Here is a 17444-nt window from a genome sequence, read left to right as displayed (position 1 = left end):
CTAATTCTGAGATGATTTGAGGATATTCTTGAGCTCATTCCCCTCCAGTCTCTTGGCAAGGCTGCGGATGAGGAGAGGCATAACTTATTCTGGGAGTATTTATACAGTTTGTCACAGTAAATCTTGTGATACCATGGGTAACATTATGCACAATAACTCACTTTGGTTATATGTCACATTAGCAGATGGGGATGCTGTTGAGCCGGTGTGTGTGTACCTCTGTTTGATGGGCAGGAGGAGAGTGAAACCACGAAGCTGTTTATCAAACTCATAGGATGTGGGTGTTGTTGAGCGAGGACGTGCCGCACGACCACATCCTGCTGCTGGAAGAGCAGCTTCAGATGGGACAGTGTTCACACAATGTACAGTAAACAGCAATTGCAGGCCAGGTGTGTTTTTTGTGTTTACTATGAGGCTGCTTCAGTCGTCCTCAGAAACACTGTAGTCTGATTGTAAAGCTATGACAATCTGGCCATTTGTCTTTAAAAGAGTGAGGAAGAGGCCATTTGGATGACCCCCACAGTGTTCTATTATTTTGTTTTTCACTCCCCTTTTATTTCCTAAAAAGCTCCTCTTTGCATCTCCCTGCCAAACATACACGCTGTTACACACTCATAAATGCCACCATCACCCACAAACCATGCATATCACTTAAAAATGCAGAATACAAGCTCTAAAAACCGAATGAAAGTGTGAAATCTTAAACTGAAAGGCAATTTTTCAGAGAAAAACAACACTGACAAAAGCTAATGTTTGCCTTTGTTTGGTTCTTGTACTTAAGACCTTCTCTTTCTGTTTTAGTCAGTCATCATTCATGTTAAGTGATTTATATGCACTCTGTAGGTCAATACACTGGAAATTTAAGGCTTAAAAGGAACTTAAATGCTGTCGCTGAATGTGTAAGCAATGAATGATTCAGCATAATCACTCTCGGTGGTGTATTATACACCTGCTGTACGTTTCTGTCTTCATTTTACTCACTGAGTCTCAGGGGAAGTAGCAGTGTTCTGTCATAGGGAGTTTTCCTCTTTGTTTCTGTGTCTGACTCTCACATAGGCCTACTCACACACACACACACAAACACACACACACATACACACACCATACACACACACACACACACACATATACACACACATATGCAGCTGTATCTGACCACATGCACAGTTATAACACAACAGGATGTTGTAGGGTGGATTTTTGAGGTGTGAAGGTTCACACAAGCCCTGACAAACAATATCTGTTTCTGAGAACTAATTATTTGTCATCCATGCGTTTAATAGAGGTTGACAATCTTTATATGTTGTATGGCACGTAAGCCAGGATTTGAACCCAAATTTATGAAACCACTGACTTATTGCAAGACATCAACACACAGCCCACAGCATGATTTACTTTGCCCATTTTATTTTTTGCAAATGTCTGTAGTGACAAGACAATAAGAAAGCAGAAGGACAAACAGAAGGACAGTCATTATCTTCCTTGCTGCAGTGTGTTTACAACCAACGCAGAGATTCGTCAAATTGCTGCTGTCAGTCCCGGGTTGCATTGTTAGATGCCAGAACTGTCAGTTTGAATAAATATTAGGGCAACATTTTGTTGTTGTTGTTCACCACTGTCTTCCTCCAGCATCTGAAGCATCAGCGTGCACCAGGGCTCATGGAGGACTTCAAGATGAGACCACTTGATAGCTCGGCTCATACACAGCCAACATTATGATAATGTCCTTATAAGTAGCAGGGGGATGGGCGCAGTGTCATCTCTTCACATAGACAGAGCCAGCAGGGAGTCCACAGTCAAATGCATTTAGGGCATCTTTGTTGTTGTCTTAGCTCCCATCTGCGTTGTTGTTTTTTTTCCGGCCTGCATCTCCTCTCAGACATCGTTATCTCTCTCATTAGAAGAATCTCTATCTCAGCCCCAAATGGAGAACAGAGTCTTGCAATATATATCTTTCTCTCCCTTTGTTTGTGTCTGCATCTACCAAGTTTGACTGCATGTGCAAACTACATGTGGACACTCTCGTCCTTCAGAGCGCCTGAACACTGTGTGCCAAGCTGCTCTGTTTTTATGAATTGCTATATGCAGCCCTTATACTTTACTCCATTGTTTGCCTTATGTCGTACATATTTGTTTTAAATTCTACAGCAGGCGGGATGCATTTATAGATTTGAAGAAGAGGATGAGCGAAAATGGCCCCAGGACTGATTAAAAAAAACAGTGTATGTCTTAAGCAAGTAAGGGCTGCCCAGTGTTCAAGCCAGTCATCTTGGGAAGGTAAATGAGGGAGAAGAAAAGGCTGTTTTGATTGTCTGTATGTATCAGGAGGTGGAGATGGCCCCACGGGTGTTTTATCCAAGAAGTCATTTACTTCATTAACCCAGTCAGATCACTGAGGCCTCAGTAATCAACCTTGTCACACGTCCCATTAACTTCTCATTCTATCAGCATGGCCCTGCACCTTCTGAAACACACACACACACACACACACACACACACACACACACACACACACACACACACACACACACACACACACACACACACACACACACACACACACGTACACAGATGCACATTTGTATCTGCAGCATAAAATGTTACAGTAACAACCACAGTTGTGTGTATTCACTGTCTTGCTTACAGAAGACCTCCACTCCTGCACACGTACATACACACTCTCGCTCTCTCTCGGCTAACCCCATTACCTCAGTCAGTCCCAGGGGTCTTTCAGCTCTGATGGACCCTCTGCTGCCCTGTGAGATTAGTGGACTCCCGGAGAAAAGCCCTTCATTGATTGAATGTGAGTCTATCCTGCTCGCAATGTCAGCTCAAGGTTGACTCTCTTTCCTCAGCGTAATCAAGTGAGGTAGCTTTGTTATGAATATCAGTGAGTTATTATTGTTTTATCTCTGCTGACTCCGCAGCTTTTATTATTCATAAAGACAGCAAACCAATTATTGACATTTACCGTCAGTCTTTCTTTCTCATTCTTTCCCTCCAGTGGCCTCACTTAAAACATTTTGCCAAAGCTTTTACTAATTGTTAACTCGTTTTTTCCTCCTTTTACACTTCATCTCAGTCTTTCAATCTCCTCTCTCCCCACTGATCAAACCACAGAGGAACTGTTGCCACTTAAAAGCTTTAGCATTTGCTGAAGTGGTATGAATGTTTGAATTCACTTTTATGAGTTGCACATCGGGCCTAGGGAAGCATTTACTTTGTGTCCCACTTGAGGGAACGAAGATCTTCCACACAAAAAGAGGCAGGCAGAAATGAAGGAATGGGGGCAGCTCTCTAATAGAGACTTGGAATGGCTGGATTGGTAAAACAGATTGATCTTTTTGAACATAAATGATGCACCAGATTTCCTGTAGCGGTGAATAGAGATGAAAGTATTATCCAGATATTTAGATCATTCAGGCAGGAACGTTGCCCTGCACTGCTGTCTCTTTCCTCCCCATCATAATTCAATATTTACAGTTTAAGCTGGAAAACTGCTCCCTCTTGGCGGCCTGTATCTGGTATCCATGGCAACAGATTTGAGAACAGAGTGCCGTTTTTATGCGTTCGCGCGCGTGTGTGTGTGTGTGTGTGTGTGTGTGTGTGTGTGTGTGTGTGTGTGTCTGAGTGTAATGTTTACTGGTACACTGCAATTGATTGGTTGTTGGGGAGCAGCTGTTGACCCCACACTCTCAGGGGTCTCTTTGTGTTTTTGCACACATCCCAAATCAATAGACACACGCACTCACACACACGCAAATGTTGCTATTCTAAATTTATTTTAGAATCAAATTCTGTTTCTCTTTTCCAAAACCATAGAATTAACCTCCAAATTAACGCAAATTTAAAAATAGCTTCAACACATGCTCATAAACCTGAGCATTATTCTAATGAATATACCAGAGCACAGCATAACCCTGAATACATTTACAACACTGGACATAACTGTGGACCAATATTAATGTTGTCAATTTAAAGATAATTTTTCTAAACTTTGTATTGTTGTTAAACACTTGGTCCTCATAAGGATAGAAGTAAACTGCACACACATACACACAAATGCAGTAATACAATACTGTCCCCTGGCCCATAAATGGTCAAATGAGAAAATGAGCAAAAAAAGAGTTGGTGTGACATTGTTATGAAAACACATTTACAGCCACATGCACGAACACACACACATAACACATTTTTCAAAAACTAGTCAATCTGCCACAGCAGGGGAAGTGAAAAGCAACAGCATCCACACCGCTGATGGCATTGCAGATTTCTAACTACAAGTTTGAAACTGTGCTCAGTGTTTACATGCTACTGAGCACACAATCACCGCCCTGGCTAATGAAATACCTCCCAGTAGGTGCCCTACACATGGGCATGCACACACACATACCCACACACCACGCCAGGGATGAGTAACAGCTAGTAACTGTGGGGCACCGAGGGAAAGGTCATCAGACATAATTTGCATTGCTTGTCAATGTTAAAGAATGTTTTCCATTGAAGGAAGGTCAAGTTTTGCATGGAGACACGATATAAACATAACTTCTGACAGAGATGAATTAATGGAACAACTGTGGTTTGTTCATGCCTGGTTGATGTGGGTTTTCCATCCTCCTTTAATCTGACATATTAAGGGGAAAGCACCAGCACACACACACAGACACACACACACACACACACATGCACACAAACTCACTGTAATCTGTCTTTAGTCGCCCACTCACCCTCACTCACACACACACACTCTGTCTTACATTTAAAAAAGTGTCAGCGAAGTGTGATGTGGCAACTTTTGTCTCACTAAACACACAACTAGAATAAATTATACTGTGCCTGTCAAATAACATCATCGCACGTCATTCAGCTGGTAGTGGTGGTTTATGTGCAAACCATTTCCTATTAAGACAATGGTGACAAACTTTATTTATAGGTAAGCCAACGGGTTTGCAAAATGTTTCATGTCAAATCGCCCCTGAGAATAAGCATTAGAACAACATCTGATAATAATTATGGTTTAGTTATGAATTAGCAGAGGTTTACATGGCTGTCTGAGCAGAGTGGAAACAATTATGTTTTTTTTTTTTTTAATCTTAAATTCTAATTCAAAACTCTTTTATGTGTTGAATTATTTGGAATTGGACAGCTTGTATTATTTCTTAGAATTTAAATTTCCTTCACATGTTGTTTTTCTATGATTTAATGACGTTATTTTAGTTATCTTAGTCCATTTGTTTACTCTTATGTGTTTTGTGAACTTTACTGTTTCTCTTCACATTTGACCTAATTAATTGCGAGTCTGTGTTATATGCTTTGTAAGAATTATACTTCATGTTTTATGACTTTTGTTGTGCTACTTACTCTCTTTGGTAAGACACTCCTCTAACAGAAGTTGTATGCCTCTATTCCAGTGACAGCCAGAGGCGTTATGTTTTCGGGTTGTTGAGCAGGCTTGTGAACATGATATCTCAAGAACGTCTTGAGGGAATTTCTCCAAAGTTGGCACAAACATTCACTTGAAGTGAAACAGGAGCGGATCACATTTTGGTGATCAAAGGTCAAACGTTAGGGTCACTGTGACTGTATATCTGTCCCATCTGTCTATTCCATAACTGTGACTACAATATTACCTTGAGGGAATTTCCTCAAATTTGGCACAAATGTTTACTTCAACTCGAGGATGAACTGTATAGTTTTGGTAGTCAAAGGTCAAAGGCAATGCTTTGTCACTCTGACCTCACGCCTGTCACATGCTAATGAATACCATACCTCAGGAACACCTGTACAGCATGTCTTCAAATGTGGTACACATGTTCACTTGCACTCAAGAATCAACTATCAGGTTGTGGTGGTTAAAGATCACTGTGATCTCCCAAAAGTCCCATTCTTGTGAATGCAACAAAAATAACTCAGGAACAGAAGAGGAGATTGTGACCTTATTTCAGATTTGGTTGGACTCTGAATTTGTGACACTGATCTTGGGTGTCCAACTTGAAATTGTGGTGATTGTATAGCTCTTCTGTGCTGTCAGGTTGAAGGTGTGTGAAGTATTCACAATTCAGAGTTTTCAGCTTCTTTGCTGAAAATATTAAGCATATTTAAAGCATCGTCTACTATCAATCAGCTTTATTTGCCAAACATGTGAGCGCTTAAGCATTCCAACAAAGTCTTTATACATTAAATAAGTCTGGAGAGACATGGATTTAAATCACAACTTGACTAGTTGGCAAACCACAAGAGGTAATTCTATTTAAATCTAAAGTGAGGCCATGACAACATAAAACAGTAAAATAGATTTATTCTTAATTTGTATTCAAATTGAGTCTACTACTTTCTACTACCCAACTGACCAGTGTTCAATATTTTAAATGGGCAAGCTCAACATACAGCATGTTGTCTAATTTTCTAAAGCAATAAAATATTTCGGCTAATTTTGGGTCTGGGATTAGGCTATAAATCCCAAACCTGTAAACCTTTTTCAAATGATCCTTTTTCAATACATGTTAAGTTAAAATATTATGTCAGAGACTCTATTCTGCTCCGTATGCAGGCATGTATCACAACCTGTTGAAAGTGTAAAACATTTGTTTTTACATGCAGTGACTCAGTCAACACAATATGCCCTCTGCCAGATGTTGCTCCACTTGTTTGCGATACATTAAAATAACACCGTGCATGTATGAGCGGTCCCACAGGAGGAAGCCCTGGGAATTAAGGGGAGGTTGGAAGGGGAGACGTGCTGAGCTTGTGTGCTGCCAGGGGGAGGCGATGTCGCTCCTCCTCTCCTCTCGTCTCCTCTCGTCTCCCTTGCTCTGCTCTGCTCTGCTCTGCCAGAGCTTTCAGGCTGCTGGGTGAGATCATTACCAGACACCAGGCTCCGGGACCTGACATTCACCGATCGGAAAAGCAGAGAGAGAGAGAGTGAGAGGCACAGAGAGCGAGAAAACCCTGATCCAGCGCAACCGGCGAAGCAAAGCGACCCGAGTCACCGCCTCCAGCCTCGGCTCCCCTGTCCTCTGTCCTGGCGGCTGAACGTGCGGTTTTGTGGCTGAAATTTCCCCGCTGGATTTGGGGCTTGTAGTCGGATGCGGGCTTGTTTTGACTGCAGTAATAGTCCTGCTCCCCCCCCCCCCCCCCCCTCCCTCCTCCTCCCCTACCAGCCGAGTAGCGGATTTGCGAGGGATCTCAGCGCTGTGCAGCTCCCAGAGTGACCAACGATCCCGCAAGGCATCGGAGACGCACTCTGCACCGCCGCGGCTCTCTACAACACGAGTCAATCCACCAGAGCCTCGAAAGATCTTATTTCTGCGAGGAATTGGGACACAAGCGCCAAGTTTCCGATTGGATTTTGTTTTTTTCCTGTGCGGCTACCTTGATCCTGTCATCAGATCGGCTGCAAATTTCTCTCTCTTTTTTCTCTTTCCAAAGCACCGTTGACGCCATTTTCCTCGGGGTTTTCTGTCAAAAAAAATATATACATATATTCCGGCAGCGTTTGACAGCTCCCCAGGAGGCTGTCATCCCATCCGTCGGTTGAGAAAAACGTGTCTAAATGGATTGTAAATGATCTTGATAAAATATTTACACGTACGAACCGAGTGTGTGACAACATTAGACATGGGTAAGTAGCCCCGGTTGACTGGCCACATTCCACACCTGAATACACCTCTGCTGTTAAATGTGTTTAATGTTATGTGCTGCTCTGTCTGCTTTTCATGCGTGCTGTTTTACACGCCACCTCCACCCACAGTCATCGTTCACATTCCGTCTGTGCGATATGCTACTCCTTAATTGAAGTATGTGAAATTGCTTGCGGTCACATGCCAACAAAATCGCCGCGCGCACATTCTGGCACCACGCGCACATCCACGCACGTATACCACCCTAAACAACGCCACTCAGCCTCTATCCATTATTAAGCCTACTGTGCACTACCTTGGTAATTAGGTGGCTCTAAAATATATATAGATAGATATATATATATCTATCTATATATATATATATATCTATATATATATTAAAAAAAGGTAATTAGGCCAATTGGATGAAGTGTCCACTACACTGATCAAAGACCAGTTCAACCTCTGCTGTGCATGCTCTCTAGTTCAAGTGTTACTACCTGCATCTTCACTGACATTGATAGTGCATCACATAGCGTCACAGTCTGTGACATGCACCAAGCAGACCACTCTTCCAGTCTGTCAGGAGTTGTTCGCTGTGCCCTTCATGTTTTTGGTTCGGTTGTGTTCTTACTTGCTCTGGAGGAGTTGCAGAGGTGAGGTGTAGAGGGGCAAATGTTATAAATGATGCTTAGTCCTGAGGTGCCCTGTTGAGGTTCACACTCGGTAAGCTTGGAGTGTATTTCCTCTCCCATCTCTGCCTTTATTCCGGTTTGTTTGTCATGTGAATCACAGTCTCCACATATCCCACCATCAGTACAGAGGTGCAAGTATGTTCACATGTGGCTTCTTCATTGTATGTTGTGGGCTTGGTGAATGCCGGTGCTGCTTTACTCTGGTTGTGTTTATCAATAGCTGATCAGTTTCACTGTGGTTGTCAGAGACAGCGTGGGCGAAAGTAATGGGTTTGCTTTGGCTGTGTGGAGGAAGGTGAGGGCTGGAAGTCAGTAGCAGTATGTCACCATTATCAGCAGCCCCATGAAAGTCAGTCACAACCAGAGCACAAGAAGATAAATAGATAAGCCTGAAGGAGTCAGGGAGAGTGTGGCAAAATGATCAGGTCTCTCAGATTTATGGGAATGAAGTTGTGGAAATAAAAGAAGACCAAGGGCATGAGAAGAGGAGCAACCGTAAGAGAAGTGCGTGACTGGGTGGAAAGAAATGAGGCTGAGGGATGGATAATTGAGGTGATTCAGACTTGGATGGAACCATCAATCTTGTCTTGTTAACAGTTTCAACTACACCAAACCTGGCAGCGTTTTTTTTTTTGTGGCGTAAAAGTATGAAGCAGGCTATTATGCTCTCTATTAGGTAATGAGATGCCCATGCCACCTTTAAATTAAAGCATGAGAAATCGATTAGGTGTATCCCCCTTTTGAGCTGGATACCTTGGGTCGAAATAGGATCACAGAGAGGGGGGAGGAGGGAATGTGAACGGGATCCAAGGACAAATCTAACTGTTGGCAGGCTCTCTTAACAGAATATCAGCTCTGGAGCACCTTTTGGCAGAGCACACAGACAGAGGGAAGGAGGGAGGGAGAGCGAGGAGGTGGAGGGTAAAGGAAAGAGGTAGCACAGAGAAGAGGGGAGAGAACAGAGGTTGGGGGGGGGGCGAGGTGAGGGGAACAAGGAAGACAGTTGGGGAGTAGGGGAGGTGTTTTTGCTGACAGCCATTTTGTGGCTTCTGCTGCAGTTAAAATGGTTTAACATTCATCTGCTACTGTGGGGTAGTTAGGTGAGGATGGTTTTAGTGCTACCTGGCATATGGCTCATCCAGAGGATGTGTGCGTGCGGGACTGCACAAAGCACCTTTAAGGCCATCATTTTCAATTATGGCTGTCCCACACATGGCATTTTATGATTGTCCTTCCAGCTGCCCTGTAGCTTAACACATGCTTGCGCCATCCATGTTGAACTGGGGAGAGACGGGGCTTTATTCTGTATCTCATATCCAAATAAAACATGATAATGTTCGATTAAACAAAACAGAATTAAGCACGTTGAAGGTTCCCTTTACCTTGCTCTGCTCTGAGGACGAAAAGACATCCAGTTTGTGAGCTCGTGCCCGTGCCCCCTGGACCTGAGAGTACTCGAAGGCTGGGCCCTACTCCTCGTCTCCAACCAAAGATCGGATGCTGCTAGAAATATGTGAATTCCCTTCACTAGAGGGCTGGAATAAAAGAGGAAAAAAGATCAATTAAAAATGAAAATGGCAGTTGGACAATTGTCATCATTACCTAGATACTTATGTAAAAAAAAAAAAAGAAGAAAGAAAGAATCTTTACCTTGTGCAATCACAGGCATTTGGTGTGCATGTGGATGTGTGAACACATTAGCGCGTTCGTGCGTGCTTGCGTGCATCTGTCTGCATGTGTCTATGAGCTATTTGTGAGTCCACCTCCGGCACTGGGCTGCTGGATATGTAGCCTTAAAAGGTTGTGTTTCTGCTGCCATCCCTCTCTCGCTCGCTCTGTGATCCTCACTCACACTCAGACTCTTTCTACCTCTGTTGTTGTTTGTGCGTCTGTATCTTTCAACCATCTCCCTCTGTCCATGTGTACTCCATCACTGATGCTTTATCATAATTGTTGCTAAAAGTACAAGGCAAAATGTTGGAGGAGTGTCTCATTCACGGCCTGTCACATCCAGCTCAGGGAATGACCTTATGCTATTTGAGAGGGAAGCTGGTTAGCACTGGCAGTTTTGAGAACATAATAAAGCTATTTATGCAGTGAGTCTGGCCTCTCACAATCACCCTGCTGTCTGAGGCTAGTCGAGGTGTGTATATGTGTGTGTGTATCAGTGTATTTGTGTGTATAAGAGAGAGAGAGTGAGAGAGAGTGAGAGTGGAGAGAGGAGACAGTGAGGCTCAGGCTAAGTAAGTGAGGGAGGCCCGAGGAGGGGTCAGTCTTACATAAACTCTCAGCCTGTCTGCCAGTTACAGAACTAACACCGCTTAGGGCACCGAGCAGGGAGGGAAGAGAAATAGTCATGACCCAGCTAAGTAGTTTACGCAGTAATGGCCCAGAATGAAGAGCGGACTAATGCACAATGCCATTTTGCTGTCATACTGGGCGATAGTCATGAAGAGGCACTGACTCTTAAGAGCACCATCCGAAGAGGATACGTTTCTTTCTGATGTGTGTGTGTGTGTGTGTGTGTGTGTGTGTGTGTGTGTGTGTGTGTGTGTGTGTGTGTGTGTGTGTGTGTGTAATGTTGTAGTTGGCAGCTGTGTCTTTTTCCTGTCATTGTCCTCAGTCACATGACAGTCAGGGTGGCTTTCACACATGCCATTAGGGCGAGTCACCAAGCTGACATTTGGGACTGGGAGGCTCCTGAAGGACCAAACAGGGTCATGTGGCCTCAAGAAGATCAGGCTGGGGCTACGCTTAGACTCTCTCTGTTTTGGTCATCCCTACAAAACTGGATACTCACAAGTTATCCAACAACTATGATGGTGGTTTTCAGTTTTTGGAATGATTTCCTAACTTCCAGGCAGCTTGTGGTTTTCATTCATTTTAGTGGGATTTGAAAATCGCTCCCTGGATAGGTAATCCATCAGACTAAACATTTTGACTCCTTTATTTATGTATCAGTGTTACTGATGGATGAGACTCGTGCTTTTGTGTGGTTGTGCAGTGAGCAGGGTCTGTTTTGAAGACTCTTTTTAGTGGAACAGTTAAATTAAGGAGCCTCTGACATCTGAGATTTGGGACTGCCAAAAAGCTTTGCACTTCAAATCCTTGTTGTCTGGAAATCCAGCTCTAAAGGAAATAACATCATACAAAGGATAATAGCCGTTAGGCAGAGAAGTTTAAAAACTTGCCTTTAGAAGAGTTTACAAACAAGGAATAAAAACACTTGTATCACCATGTGAAAATAACATTATATACAAAAAAAATGACTCAATTAAGTTCCTTTTCATATTGCAGTAAGTGAATGATAATCATTGACTTCCAAGGGAGGGAATCAATCTGAAAGTGTATTAGAAAGATTTGGAAAATGGTTGGTCGTCTAGCTGTTTAAGCAATTTGGAGTTCACAAGCCTAAACATGCAAAACCACTATTACGGCCCTTACAGTTTTTTTTTTTGTTTTTTTTTTTCATTCTACCATTGAGCTACCAGAACCTACATCAATGATCCTTACGAGTGGTTTAAGATTGGCCAACTTTACAGCTAAAGAGAGGGTTTGTAGAAACACGTCTTCTATTTTTTTATGGAATCCAGGACATGCAGAAGAAAAAATGACCAACCGCTGACTCTGACCTCAGGTTTGGACACTGTTTCTGTGCAGTCTTACTCTGACGAATTTGTTGGAATGCTGCTGTGGATTATGATTATTCAATCACACTGTAAGCATGTGCTGTGAGGCCTGTTGGGTATTATGATGGGGATCAGCTGTTTGTACAGTAGCGTGGGCTGGTACAGGAGTGCACACGGAGAAAACACGTACAGATAAATGCCTACAGTAACCATGTCAGAGAGGGTGTTTGGGTTGGAGGTATGTAATTCTCTGTATATGCTGTAAACCGTTTTTACTCTTCTCAAGTCTCAAGCAAGCAATAAGCTTTTGCTTGAGTCATGTCGGCAGGTAGTGGTCTAGTCTGGGTTCACATCAGTGTAAATGGTGTCAGGCTAAGCTCAGTGTGTGAGACAGCATTCCCCACTTCCAGCTCAGTCATGCCTCATGTCATATTGACTGATGGGATTCCCTGGAGCTCTAGTGAGAAGTGAAGTCCACTGTTTGTTTTGGTTGCTTTCTGTTTATACACCTCTGTGTGAGTAGGCTTGTGTGTGTGTGTGTGTGTGTGTGTGTGTGTGTGTGTGTGTGTGTGTGTGTGTGTGTGTGTGTGTGTGTGTGTGTGTGTGTGTGTGTGTATGTATGTATGTATGTATGTTGATGTGAGTATGTAATATATATCTATGTCTGCATGTGCAATGATCCAAAACAGAAAACCTGAATCCTCTGAGAAATGGCGACCACAGCCTTTTCTCTCTCTCTCTCTGAGAGCTGAAACAGCAGCAGGGGTGCAGAGAGAAGTGTGCTCTGTGACAGCAACATTGTCATTTGGATGTGTATATTTATGTGCATAAGTGCATGTTGTTGTTTTTTTCATGCATGTGTGCAGCAATGCTGCTGCATGCGTGTGTAAAACAGTTCAGACTCTGGTTTTTCCAGACCAGCTCGTAAACCACATCTGGGGAAAGAATTTAGATTCCTTCCCTCCGTCTTTCTCTGCTGCCTTTCCATTTCCCCCTGTGTGATTCCCTCCCTCCTTCCCTGAAAAGAAGAAGAAAAAAAAAAACAGAAGTCAGCTTCGTTCATTTTTTCTGTCTTGTGTCCTCAGGCTAACTTCAGCCTGGTTTTAGAGCAGAGAAGAGGAATGTCTTATTTTGCACTGATCACATAGTGTCTGCGTGGCTCTGCTTCTGATCTGTCGTGGGGATAGAATGAGTGAAGAAGGCATGGAAAGAAGATTTAGCAGTGAGTGAAGGAGAGAGCAGGGAGAGAGGAAGGCAAGTGGTAGTGGGTGTCAGTAATGAGTTTGTTTATGCGAGGTACAAAATGCAAATGAGAGCCTGGCAGCATGCCTCTGCAGCGCCGTGATGAGCTTGTGTGTTTGTCTTCATACTTAACAGGCAGGCAGTGATGTGATGACAGCGGACAGGCCTGGGCTGAGAGGTACGATGCAATGGAAGCTACGGGGATGACAGGACAGGATTTATTCACCCTTTTTTTTATAATCATGTCATTTACCTGCTCTTTCAACAGACTCTCCCTGGCTTCGCTGCGTTCCTGTGGGACAACCAACCCAACCCCAGTAGCTGATTGACAACACCCAACCGGCCCGACAGACTACTGTTCTCTATCTTCCTATTGGCTGGCTGCCGCAGCTTCCCCCATCCTGACTGGCTCTGGCGGGAGCGTGGATGGAGCCAAGGGATCTGGTTGGCTTAGCCCGACCCAAAGAGGCGGACCTTCAGGGAGGTAGGGTGGGGCCAAATGAAGAGGACCAAGAAGGAGCAGGGGGCATCAGGCTGGTGCGCAGTGACGATGTGATTAATGGTGCCATCAGTGAAGGGGAGGGGTTAGAGGATCAGGGGGAGGGGCTTATGGAGGAGCAGGAGTTCTCCATCAAGGAAGCAAGTTTCCAGGAAGGAAGTCTAAAGCTGAAAATACAGACCACCAAGCGCACCAAGAAGCCCCCCAAGAGCCTTGAGAACTACATTTGCCCACCAGAGATCAGGATGACCATCAGACCTCCAATGGGAGAGGGCAAAGGAGGGCGGCAGGGGCGAACTGGAGGCGGGGCAGGAGCAGGGCGGGGCCCGAAGGACGAAGAACGAGGACCACCCAGAAAAAGGGTAAGTCTCCATTTCTGCTGCCTCTCAGTATTTGGCTCTCAAGAAGGAGTTTATGATGTCATGTACTGTATGTTTTCATAAGTCTGAGTTTTCACTTGGTGACCGCTCCCTCATACACTCCACCTCTTTCTGTACCTTTCTCAGTTGCTCATTTCACGGCTTGGTTACATGGGGTCAAAGTTTGTCCGTAACAGAAACCAGTCTGAGATCACAAAGCAAAACACACACTAGCACACAACACACTCAGATAGGAGCTGAGAATAGGGCTGACATAAGCAAGTGACAGCTGGTGTCTACTCTCTCCATTTGTGGTCATATACACAGAGACCTCTCCTCTCCTCTCCTCTCCTCTCCTCTCCTCTCCTCTCCTCTCCTCTCCTCTCCTCTCCTACTTTAATGAAATCAGCTCTTGTGGGTCACTGCCTTCACCCCCCCCTTTACTCACCATACTGGTGTTAGGTGTGTGTGACACCGTGTACGTACAGGTCCTTGGGGGAATCGAGTGTTTGCAGTGTGTGTTGACCTACACAGTGGTGTGTGTGTGTGTGTGTGTGTGTGTGTCCAAACCTGACAGCCATCTCGATGTCACTGAGCTCGACAGGCCCAGCAGGAGTAAAGGCGTCATGTTGTCAACATGATGCTAGGTCGTGTTTTGCTCTGTTGTTCTTCAGGCTTGTGGTTTCAACTCAAATTCAAAGGGCTCATCAGGTAACAGAGCAGCATGATTGTTATTTTTTTTTTTTACTAATAAGCCACTCTTGCTTGGTCAGCTTTCTGTCCACTGTCAGCAGGGTCTGACGCAACTCCAAAAACTAATCATGGGCTGTTCATCAAAGCGTTTGTTGCTGAGGGAAATTTGTGCATGGAGAACAAGAAATACAGTATTCAACCAATTAGAGGCTGCATGCCATTCATCCTTGTAGTTAGGCTAACTGTAATGTCATGAAGCCTGGATACATTAGTTTCCCAACTTGGGGGTTAGGATCCAAAAACATAAATGAAGGATAAATCTAAAATGGTTACAGGATGATGAGGAAAGCCGGAAACTTTTTTTTTTTCTTTCTGTGACACAGTAGTGCATGATTCTGGATAAACTGAGAATCATGATTTACTCAGAATTTACTCAGAATTTAAATCATGATTTTTGTTTTTAATATAAATGTTTATTGCACTCATTTACCTGATGTGCTTTTTTAGCTAATATGATGGTGCCTGATACATGGCTACCTCGTCAACATTGGACAACAGAAGGGGAACTCTTTTGTTATTAGCTTAAATGCAACAGCTTCATATATCTGACACTGATCATGAAAACAATAAACATCAGTATTTTGTCTTGTCTTATTAAACATGACCTTGGAGCAAGTATTTTTCTGTGCTTTTTTTTGGCCAGCATTTCTCACTTGCTGTCACTGGACTGAAAAACATTTGGAGTGACTTTTACTTGGTAAAAGCTTGGTAACAATTTTCACACAGAAATGCTTTGTAATTTTTACTCAGGAAATACTCAAGTAAAATGTAAAATCAAAAGTATTCAAATAGATTTTACTAGCAATTATCTTCCTTAGACACAAAATGTACACAACCTTTGCTTGTAAATTTCACTCAGATTACCTTTGTATGTAATTATAAAACCTTCATAAAAAATACTTGGTCTTTCAGGTTTAAATAACTAGCTGTTCTTTACTTTATTTCAAGAAGCTTATGTAATATTTACATAATATTTCATCCACTCACTACTCTACAGCATTACTACAATAAGGATTTGTTCCATTTTAAACAAAGGTAACTTTTCACTCAATAAAATTGTCATAATATAAGGTTTCTGAAAAATATAAAATAAAACATGCTTTTTAACAATTGCACTTACAATTATTATGCTTCGCAAAACACTGGTGAAAGAGATCGTTTCCCACAGCAGTCCAACAAATACAGTCAAATTAAATCAATGCTGTCAACGCTGATTTAACAACTTTCATTGAAACATTTAGTCTGACTTAAAAAACATTTTCAAAATGGACATTTGACCTCTGTGGTGCATACGATGTCTAAAAGAGATGGTTTGAATTATTTTATGTGGGGTTGTATGACATATATATCAACAGTCAGTGTATTAACTGCAGTAGATGGCTGTAAATATTTTAAAGTTAGCTGGCCATTGAGAACTCTAGGATCCACTTTCATCCAAGGAGGAAACAGGACCAGGACTTGAGATCCAGATGAGTGACATTAGCCGGCACTGAAGATTCAACATCTAATACTTCCACAGAACACAGAGTTTGGAAAAGTGGAGAGTCATTACAAGCTTTAGTGTTGCCTTTTCTTGTACTCCTTCAGTGTAGCTCAATGTGAAAAACTGTCCAAGAAAAAAAAAATCCAAGTCTTCATGTGACTGCCATCATCTCAAAATGATGCTTTGTGGGGATACCCATCTCAAGAGGAAGAAGCAGCATCTGAAATACAGAAATGAGGAATGAATCCGCTTGAAATAGATCCTTCTCATAAATAAGTGAAATATCTTTGTTACCAAGTACAACATACCAAAATCATGTTTTTCATTCAAAACAGCAAATCAACTGTAGATAAATATTAGACAGCAATACTCATGCAAATATAAATGTGCTGGATATTTGTTAATGTGAAAAAAAAAAAAAAAAAGACCCGCGCCACATCATTTAGCCATTACGTTTATTTGCAGCAGAGGTATAATTGCAAAGAAGTCAAGTAAGGCATTTTGGCTAGCAGAAGATGCATACAGCAGGAGTGTGACTCTTACCAGTGTTGTAAAATCACCACATCCTCTTCTGCAACCAAAAACCTGGCCACAAACGTCAGCAGCGTGTCTACTGGAAGCCACAGACTGTAGAGAAAAGCTGGAAGCACCAATGCCAGCAGGATAACCAGCTCACTAGAGAGCTAACCTGATAAGCTCATGCTGATGTGCAGCATCCACTAATGAAACACAGACTTTAACCAACCAGCAAACAAGAATGTAAAAACAAATTTACACATAACTTACCCCCCATAGCGCCGCAGTCGTGAATTTTCCTCATCAAACGTTTAACGCTAGAAGTCTGCACTCCTGCCAGGTCCGGCTGCGCACGTGTCTGAGAGGGAAAAGGGCGCTAACTCTCCTCTGACGTCACTGGCTGGGCACGCGCGGGCCTGCCTGCCAGATGCACTTGCGTTACCTGAGTAAGCTTTACTTTCTTGGGTCAGGTTGTGCAGACAATGCGGGAGTTAAGTAAATATTACCTTGTGTGAATAATTAAATTAACTTATGAAAATGAGGATATATAACTACAAACATCAAGTAAGAGATTGAATAAAAGGTGACATTTTGAAGTAAAAAGCCCTTAAACAATAATTTGTTGTAGATTTTTAACAAACAATTGAGG

At 42.9% G+C, this 17444-nt stretch overlaps 1 protein-coding gene across 3 annotated transcripts in view; it reads left to right on the top strand.

The window, feature by feature from the left end:
* Positions 1–6848: 6848 nt before the first annotated feature.
* Positions 6849–17444, top strand: part of setbp1 (SET binding protein 1) — a 37597-nt gene continuing 27001 nt past the window's right edge. Inside the window, exons 1-3 of one of the 3 annotated variants that reach the window (XM_069139164.1) lie at positions 6849–7621; positions 13321–13363; positions 13454–14046. In XM_069139164.1, the coding sequence (XP_068995265.1) occupies positions 13612–14046 (435 nt within the window). In that variant the 5' untranslated portion in view covers positions 6849–7621; positions 13321–13363; positions 13454–13611. Of the gene's footprint in view, positions 7622–13184; positions 13202–13320; positions 13364–13453; positions 14047–17444 lie in introns of those variants that run through there. The other 2 variants (XM_069139165.1, XM_069139163.1) reach the window with 2 other exon arrangements.

Source organism: Embiotoca jacksoni, unplaced genomic scaffold (genome assembly GCF_022577435.1).
Source record: "Embiotoca jacksoni isolate LCO1_2020_lvr unplaced genomic scaffold, fEmbJac1.0.p SCAF_8, whole genome shotgun sequence".
NCBI lineage: Eukaryota > Metazoa > Chordata > Actinopteri > Embiotocidae > Embiotoca > Embiotoca jacksoni.
This window is presented reverse-complemented; position numbering and strand designations above follow the sequence as displayed.